General features: G+C 44.9%; 1 protein-coding gene across 1 annotated transcript in view; it reads left to right on the forward strand.

The window, feature by feature from the left end:
- LOC104509887 (pterin-4-alpha-carbinolamine dehydratase 2) overlaps positions 1-9,685 on the forward strand; it is a gene marked incomplete at its 5' end in the record, with an annotated part of 21,886 nt that overhangs the window by 1,370 nt on the left and 10,831 nt on the right. Inside the window, one exon of the mRNA XM_010151973.1 lies at positions 495-626. Within this exon, the coding sequence (XP_010150275.1) occupies positions 495-626 (132 nt within the window). The remainder of the gene's footprint in view (positions 1-494; positions 627-9,685) is intronic.

Raw genomic sequence — 9,685 nt, forward strand, 5'->3', positions numbered from 1 at the left:
CAACATACAAGTTATGTAAAATACAATCCCGTGTTTTGCTTCTGTCTTTTAACCTACAGTTATTAACCTGATACCCCTTTCAGCCTTTTAACTGTACATTTAGCATACAGTGTAAATAATCTTTTATTTAAGTGGCAGAACGGAACGTTTGGAAAATTAGTTCAGTTGTTACAGCCTCTGGGTAATTGAGATGAACACGGGATGGGTACAGGTATGCTGGTGACCCTGTTCATCCCCGTGCAAGAGCTTTTCACTCTTTGCTAGTTTTGTACAGAAGCATTTACCTGAGCATAATTGACTGGACAGAAATGGTGTTTCTTGGCTGCTTTAACTTATGCTAGTCTGTGAAGTGACAAACAGGAGGAAGCTGGACAGTGAATTTTCCACCTCTTTACGCTTCTACAGCATGTAACCACAATTTCATTGTGTGGTTTTCTTACAAAGAGAACCTCAGCCTCACTCACGTCGTGTTTCTATTTTGTTTTCCTCAATAGTCTTCTCAGTCTCACTGGTTGACGACAGAGGAGAGGAGCCAAGTTTTACTTGATCTCAAAGCTTCGGGCTGGTCTCAGTTAGACGAAAGAGATGCCATCTACAAAGAGTTCAATTTCAAAAATTTTAATCAGGTAATTATTGTTATACACTGCTTTTAATATAAAGGAAATGTAATTGTCTTAATTTCCACACAGTCCTGATGGGAAAATATTTATGTTCAGAAACCTGTGAGTATCCTTGTGGGGCCAAACCCTCTTGAGTTGGCCTCAGCAGATTGCTGTCTCATTAGGTGGCATAAATTAATTCAGTTTTGTATTTGTTACGTAGATTTGTTCTAATACTACTATTTCTTGATTATAGTATTAAGGTCAGGGTCAGTACTATGGGATTAGACAAATAATATTTGATCCTGATTTATCTTTTTTCATTACTAGCACTCATAAATGCTGGAAATAGGTAACTGGTGGGCAGCGGGGTTCATTTTTGTCAGGGAAAAACTTGAGAAAAATAGGTAAATAAAAGAACAGAAACTTTTGGCATATGAGGTGGGGAAAATATGACACATTTCGCCTTCTGAAGACTAAAACAAAGTTCTAGTATATCTTGAATGAATCATAGTAGCCGATCTCACAGTGTCTTCAGCACAGCAGGCTGCTGGTTAGACCTCGCTGGATTTTTATTTGAAGTCAGGATCCTGAGCCACATCTCAAACTCACAAGAACAGATTTTGGACATCAGTGTGCCCCCAACAGCAGGTATCTAGAAACCCATTGTTTGGGCAAAAGGTGGCAAGGTTGTAAGATAAACCTACACAATAGAATAACCCACAACATCAGTACGTATCTGTGTGTCTTCCTAATTTGAAGCTTGACAAAGCACATACTGGTGTAGGCAGTTGAGTATATTTTAATCTGCTCATTAGTAAATGATGATTTATACTTCTAGTATATGTCATCTTAGAAAGGGTACTCAAAAAAGATTGCTGCTTGAATTGTTTGGGAGGTACTGGTACCGTCTCTCCCGTTCTTGGTTGTCCTTCATGGGTGACGTGTACAGCAGAAATGAGAGCAAAGGCTGGGAATTGGCTTGAAAACTGGACTTTCTGTGCCCAGCCCAGAGAACCAACTGGGGGGCTGGTCCTCTCTGCAGCTCTGGTCGGATCCAGGTTACGTGTGAATATCTGAGGGCAGAATTTCCCCTGCTGTTTTTATGGACTGCCGACGGTGTCCTCATTTCCAGCTGCAGGGGCAGAGGCCGGTCCTACCGTGGTCCAGGAAAGGGCTCAACCTGCAGATCCCAAGGGGATGCTCAGAGCTGGTATTGCAGAGCAAGTATTTGTGTCTCGATAAATTAAAGCTCAAAGTAAATTAAAATTATGTGTGTGTGCTTGTAGTAGTAGTAAATTGACTATTATTGACTAGTAGTAAATATTGTGCTTGTTACAACCTAGGGAACAAGTGACAAAAGCAGAGTGATACCGTGTTGTACTTCGGGTGAATTTAGTCCTGCAATGAAAAAGAATTGAATTTGTAGGTACAACTTCTTTCGTTTCATGTAATAAATACTCGGTTTATAGTATTTAAAGTGCGAGTGTTTCGTAAAGTCAAAGGACTGAGAAATATAATTTCCTTGGTCATCTTCCTCCTGCCCTTTCACAGATGGCATAAAATCAGGTGTTTAAAAAAAAAAATAGTTGAGCTGACATGAAAGGTATTTCAGATTTATGTTTTGCAGATGATATTGGTATGATTAATGTATTCATTGCTTTTTTTATTGCTTCTCGCAGATAATGTTCATGATGCATGGAAAATTCTGTGGCTTTAAAATCTCTGCCAGGTTTACAAAGTCTGTGTATGTCAACAGATGTTAAGAATATAAACACAACTTTTATTATAAAGTCGTGCAAATGTGTAGACATGAGCTTGGTTTATGTGTATTATTTTCAGCATGAGAATGAAATGAAACTTCTGTGAAACAAGAGTTATTTAGATTCCTGAAGCTTTCAGGCTGAGATTAGCTCGGTTAAAAGCGATCAGCAATGGGCTGCCTTTGTAAGGCTGACAAGCTAATGACAATTCTGGCTTATGGAGTTAGTTTGTAACCCAGAACTTGGAAGTGCTGTGCTGTTTGTTAGTCTGAAGATGCATTTTCATGAAAGTGGGCTTTGGAGGTACAGTTCTCTGAAACAAACTGGAAACCAGCCTGGGGTCCCAGTTGGAAGCCCTTTGTTAGTTGTGTGGCTGTGGGTGCCCACCAAGCACTGGTCCCAGCATGGAATCCCAGAGTGGTTTGGGTTGAAGGGACCTTAACGCCCGCCCAGTCCCACCCCCTGCCACGGGCAGGGACACCTTCCACTAGACCAGGTTGCTCCAAGCCTCATCCAGCCTGGCCTTGGTCATTTCCAAGGATGGGGCATCCACAGCTTCTCTGGGCAACCTGTCCCCACTCCTCCCCACCCTCTGCGGGAAGAATTCCTTCCTGATGTCCAAACTACATCTCTCCTCGTTCAGTTTAAACCCGCTACCCCTTGTCCTGACACTACAGGCCCTTCTAAAAAGTCTCCCCTAGCACCTTGGACTGGGCAGCGTTAGTGCTGGGTGCTGCTCTGTGTTCCCTTCGCCTTCGGCGTGAGACAGGCTCCTGGTTGGGTGGGTGTTCTGAGTCTTGCATAAAACACAAAACACACCAGCAGGGTGATGAAAAATGCAACTCAGCTTGTGGAGGAGATCACCTTGCCTGGAAGAGCTGTGCTGCTCACACCAACTCAGCCGTTCCTCCTCACGCCTTGCAGTTGCTACGTGTTATTGCCACCGTCGAACAGCGGGTAGGCAGTGATGAGTAAAAATCGGGAGTTGTCTACCCCCAGGACCCTCACTTGGGTGCACTTGCTCAAGAGCTCCCTGGTTGAGGAGCTTTCCCAGGGGAGTGTGTGCTTGGTGACAACCTCAGGCCATGGGCGAGGTCTTGGAGAGCGGGTTGGCTCGGACCACTCCATGGCAACACGTCTGGGTACTGGTGAGCATCCCTAAACCTCACAGCCACATCAGAGAGCTTATTCAGGGCTTTGCCCTGTCTGCAGGGAAGAGAAAAGCAGCTAGCAAGGCTTTTGGGCGACTGTGCAGCATCAAGAAGGCACGCTCTTGTCCATCTGTGTCTTTGCACTACCGAAACAAGAAGTTTCTCTTCTAGCTGTGGAAGAAACGCTCTGCTTCTCATCTGCCCCAGCAAAATTTGGAATTGGGATAGGAATTTAATTTATGCCTCCAGACTGTGCAGGTAACTTGTCCCAGTTATTGTTCTGCAAACTCAGAAAGGAAGCCGCAGAAGCGTTGGGACTATTGCTACAAGTTGGTCATTGAGGGAGGGAAGGGTTGCTGAGGAACTCGATGTCCTGGCTTGTATCTGGGGCATTTCCTGGGATTTTCTCAACGGTTTGGGTCAGCACACCTCAGGAAGGGTGATCCCAAAGCAGACAGATCTTGTGTAAAAATCTGAATTTCCCCAGATCTGTCTCAAGCCCTGTCCCGGCTGGGCAGGCATCTGCGAAGGGCTGTGGGTGATGGGTGCTGAGCCCTTGGTTTGCGTCCTTTACCCAGCTGCTCGTTTTCACCAAATTTGCAGGAACATCTTAACTTCGAGATTTTCATGTCTCTTGTCAAAGTTGGTTGGATTTGACCAGAGGGTTTAAGGGGCAACTGCCTGTGTGATTGCATTTCCTTAGGTAATCACGCAGAGGCAGAAAATGCAGTTAGGAAATTACAAAGGTGGGCATGGTTGCTGATGGTCAGGTTCAGTGTTTACAGCTGCTTTCTTTTATAGGGTAAGTTTTTAATTAAGGTTGGGGTTCTTTTTAAAAAAAAAAAAATCATGTAGGAAGTCTCCATAAGACCTCTAACGTCATTTTATAAAATGACAGGAAATCAAATGCTCTTAAGAGTTTTACAAACTATTTGAAATACGTTTTGTGTTTTGGGGCTACAGGACACCAGTGAAAGATGAGCCTGAGCGGAGGGGACGGTCAGGAGATGCTTTGGAGGAGGGTGCACGATGAGGGTAGAAGCATGTGTGTGTCGTTGCAATTGGGGGGTTGAGAACTTATTTAATGATGTTGTCATTGCAATTGACAGATTGGGGGTTTGAGAACTTATTTAATGATGTGCAAAAAATCTAGAACACTCGGATAAAGGATTAGTCTCACTTTGCATTTACTTTCCAAATTTTCTAGCTTTTTTGCTTGAAATCCAGGAGAAAAAGAAATCAGAGCATGGCTTTTTTCCCCCTCGTTGAAATGCCAGTTATTTACCCTTAGCTGCAGGGGGACACACTCAGATTTGCCCCCTTACACCCTGGGTGCATTGTCCCAGTTACACATCCGAACAAGTTTGGTGGGATAGGCCATGAATATCCTCTCTCTGTTGTGGTGGTGGTACTTGGGGTCAGCCCCTGTAATGTCACCTGCGTCGATGCTTCCTTTTGCCACTCCTGATGCGTTGCTTTGGCTTCTGCCCTGAGCAAAGATTGGAAAATGTGGGTTTGTACACGGCGGCGGCGTATTTCATTGCCGCTTTATGTACTTAATCTTTTGGATGTTTGAACGACGTCCACGCCTTTTACGCATTGAAAACATAATATCCTTTAACCTACAGAAGTAAAATGAATTTCACATTAAATATTCGGTCGTGGACCACATCTTCAGCTTTTTATATGCCACAGCGGCCTTGTGGGTTGTGGTTTTTTTTTTTTTTCTTCTCCATTGTCTGATAGTGAGGTCATTTTCAGTCCTCGGAGAAATTTTATTCCCAGCCAGATGCGGGCCATATATTAAAAGTAGCACCTGTGGCTAATATCACAGCAGCTTACCATAAATTTACATGGTAACTAGGATTATATCTGTCAAGACTGTTAAAAAATGTCTAGGTTTAATTTGATTTCCAGTATTGAAGGAGCTCTCCAACATTTTGCTTCATAACTATATTTTAAAAGTTAAAATCACTCCATTGTTAAGTTTTATAGCACTCCCAGTGCCCATTAAGTTGATTTGTTAAATGGGGGTCAGAAGAAAGCAAGTTGGCTACAGGAGGATCGGAAACCAAGCCATTTGTGACAAATTTAGTCCTCGCGTGTGAATCTTCTCGGAGCCCAGGGACTGATTGGATTCAGGTGCAGTTTATGTCAGTTGTGTTTAACCTCAACGCCTGAGCAGCCTCAGCCCCGACCCTCCCTTCTGCTAATCAAACGACGAACCTGTTTGCGTTCATTTTGGAGGGGAATTGCTCTTTTTAACGTGGTATCGGTCCCTCCCTCTGCTAGAGTCTTGCATTACATTGCCTGTCGACTGAAAGAAATGATTATTTTTATCCACTTAGGTAGGTGCTGGGTTTCATATAGTCTTTCCGAAACCGCTTTGTTATCCATTGTCCTTTGAGTCCTCTCCATGTGCTGTGATTTGTGCACCTGCAGACTTATGAAGGTATTTCTTTTGGTAGTTATGGTGTTCACTAACTTCCCCGCGTTTATGAACGCAATAACTGATGTACCATAAATCATAATTATTTATGAGTGGATTTACGGAGTTGAGAAAATCTTTGTGTCTTGAAAATAATGAATTTCTGGCGTATCTGCGTGCTGACATTTTCCTTTATTAGAAACTGATAGTGGCATTTTCGGGAGGCTAACCCGCAGGCTGAAGCAGAGCGAATGAACTGGCTCAAGCGTCTCGAAGCGGAGCGTAGTAAAAATACATGGTTTCTCGGTGCTCACACCTTCCTTGGGTCTATTCTGGTGAGTGGCTGAGTGAATAACACCCTCACCCCTGAGTCGGAGGGTCGGGGTGCAGCTGTGGGACCTGGACATGGTCCCTCCTGCCTGGCACTGCCCGCGGAAGGCAGGAAGCTGTGCGTTGGGGTGAAATAGAAGAAGTTCTGGGGAGATGGTTTGCTTGAAAACTTGTGAGTTTCCTTCCCTGGCCTTGGAGGAGATGACACTGGTGCCCTGGTCAGTGTGTCCTGTTCCCAGCGATGCTTCCAGTTAACCTGGCAGCCCACAGTGGGAAATTCTGCAAAGCTAGGATGTCTGTAGTGGTGGAAAGGTGTAATTGGATTGTGTCTCGGCAGGAATTAAGTCCTTGGTGCTGGAGGTTGGGAAATACTTATTTTCTTCCAGTGGCCAGTGTGGCTGGTGTGGTACAAAACCATACGTAAATCAGCCAGTGCTCCAGGATGTTTTCAGACCAAAGTTTTGCACTAGGCAACGTTTTTCTGATGCCTTAGCTGATGACTCAGCGCATCAGCAGCCTCTTGGGTCTTTTAAAGTCCTTCACAATTTAGCCTTTCCTTGTATGTCTGTGCCGTGTTGTCCTTCAGTCCCTTCATTACAGCTTCAGTCGTAATCCATATGAGAAAGTCGTGGCATGAGTGCTCACCGTTCTGTGGGGTATCTTATCTCCTCTCTGTCCAGGGACTGTGTGTACAGACCCCACCGCCCTCGCCTCCCATCTGCTCGTGGCGGTACCCCCAGTATCAGGATGATTTAAAATGTCACAACATTAATCATATTTGAATACAATTAATCACGTTTAAATTGAAGGCTCCGGGTGGGCGTGTGTCCTTCATCTCTAGCAGAGGTGAGATACAAGATGTCCCGTCCCAGGTGTCGTAGAAGTTGCATCATTTTAATTTTCCTGTGATTCAAGTGTAATTAGGCATGCACATTTTCTTGATGATCTAAGTCGTATTTCTCCTTAGAATAAACCATTACTTTATTGTTTATAATTATTGGGGGTGGTTGCATTTCTAACTGCTGAGTTTGCCCCACCGAGCAGACCTGTTGTACCTCCCTTTAAGCAGCCCGCTGCTTAAATCTGCCCAGCTGACCTCTGGGCTGCTCTCCACTTGGCTCTCATACAAATGCTTTAAACGATGGATTTATTATCACTCAAGTGAAAACGATTATAACATTTGCCGTATGCTTGTTGCATACATTGATATGAAAGTGCGAAAGAAATTATTTGTCAAAATGCCTTTTGGATTTCACAAGCTGTCTCGTAGCTCTGGAGTAGAAGAAATGTTTCTCCCTTTGCCTGCACAGATTGAGTGATGCTCTGTTTGAATGAAACAGAACAAATGTCTTAGCTGTGAGGGCTGGGCTGCTGTACATCCATACCAAAAGAGCGAATGTGAGCAGGTCAGCTTCGTTTTTAAGTAAAATTTGGACTCTTTCCTTGTTAAACCACCTTTGGAAAATGTCACGAGTTTTAACTCAGTTGGACACCTTCCTTTGGGAAGATGCACGTAAGACTGATGCCGCCTTTGCCGCGTATGATGGTCACTCAGAATGGTTTTTACCTTTCCAGTTAAGGAGACCTGGTGCATTGCAACTCTCTTGTGCATTAAAATTTATTTTTACGGGGGCAAAGATGCTGATTAAATGCAAGCAGCACATCTCTCTGTCTTGGTTGTTTAACCTTTTGCATCCTCTTGGTTTTGGAATAACGCCTGACTGTGTTTTCAAACCTTTAATTCCCTTTCCCGCCAGCAGCTTTCGCTTTCTCATACTCCCGTGGAGTAGAGGGACGCTCTCGGATGTTATCCTCCGCGACTGAAAGGAGAACTGGACTCTGGCTGGCAGAATAAACTAAAATAAGTCTACAACGCCCCTATTGAAACATTAACCATTACTTGCCAAAAGCACATCCAACCCACTTAGCGGACGTCCGTTAATCCCGCGGTGAGCCGTTTCGGGCTTTAATGCACGCTGTTTTACACGTTAAGGGTTTTGAAGTCGCGGGCCAGCGCTGACCTTTCGCGTCTGCTCCTCTCGCAGTAGGAATCTCCGCTCGCCGCTCCCCGTCAGGCCGGATTAATGTGACGAAGAGCAGCGCTTCTGCTGGCTGCAATTTCGGGTTTTGATCAGAATTATTTCTTTCACAAACAATCACGTTTGGCTAAAACGTTACATCTGCTCTGAAAAGCCACTGGCAGAGCCACAGTTTATCGGGCTGAGGCTAAGGAAATCTTTTCATTCCTCTTTTATAAAGCTGCAAACCCACTTTTTTGGGGGGAGAGCTTCCCTTCTTCCTCCTCCCCTTGCCCTTTTCCTTCAGTCTTGTTGGGCGGGGATGAAAAGTTGTTTTGGACAAACACGAAGCTGGCTGTGCTCTCTTGGAGGGGTTTGATGGGGGACGTGTTGATGAGTGGGGAGCCCTGTGCTGAGTCAGCACCGTGCCGCTGGGCTTATTTATTGCTAAGGCTGCTTGGTAGGAAAACGTTCTTTATTCCTGGGATCAGAGAGAAAAGTCCTGATTTCGTGATCTAGTGCGATTTTTAGCTCGTGCTGTGATGGGAATAACAGCAGGCAGGTAAATATACATCTGTGTTTGACCAAGGTGACCCTGGCTGGGAGAACCTTTGTCCCCTGGTACAGTGGGTGGGTGCTGGTAGCAGGCAAAACCACTGTTAGCTGTGCAAGCCCAGGACGTTGTGTTTAAGCATCTGTCTTGTAATGCCCAATCTAATGAAAAAAAAGAGGTGTACAAAGGGGTTCCCTTTGTGGTGTGCTCACATGGATTTCTAAAAGAAATTCAGTGTTCACTGGGGGACTCTGTATTTGTCTCCTGTCTCTCTGTTCCCGGGTGTACAGATGGTGTGGGCTGCCCGGGGGAACCCGTGTGTCCCAGTGAAGAAACAACCAACAAAAAAAAAATCATGGAACCTCCAAAATATTGCGCACTGAATGTACTCTGCCCCTTCAGACATGTGCTTGGAGCACACGGAGGGGTCTGGAGACAGCTGAAAATGCTGCATACAGGTTTTCTATCTGAATCGTGGCAGTTAAGTGAGCCTGGTTCTTAATAATGTAACCTAACGTAGCTGCCTTTGTCCGTTTGTCCGTGACCTGCTCCAGCCATTCTTCCACACACCAGAGACTGGAGATGAAGGAGAGGTCTAGGTGACCCACAGATCACGTAGGGAATGGTGGGCACAGAAAACCAGGCCAGGTGCCCAGCTGCTGGGAGGCTGAAGGATGCCCTGAGGAGAAACATGATGTCTGGGAAGATGCGTGCTCTCTCCTGTTTGTTTTTTACAAAGGATCTGTCACTTCTAGACTTGAAATGTCTGGCTGCAAAATAATACTTGAATTCTATAGTGTGATATAAATTAAAAGCCTGCCAGTGCTGTCCCCAGTAAGTCTC

Source organism: Eurypyga helias, unplaced genomic scaffold, assembly GCF_000690775.1.
Source record: "Eurypyga helias isolate BGI_N326 unplaced genomic scaffold, ASM69077v1 scaffold26145, whole genome shotgun sequence".
Lineage (NCBI taxonomy): Eukaryota > Metazoa > Chordata > Aves > Eurypygiformes > Eurypygidae > Eurypyga > Eurypyga helias.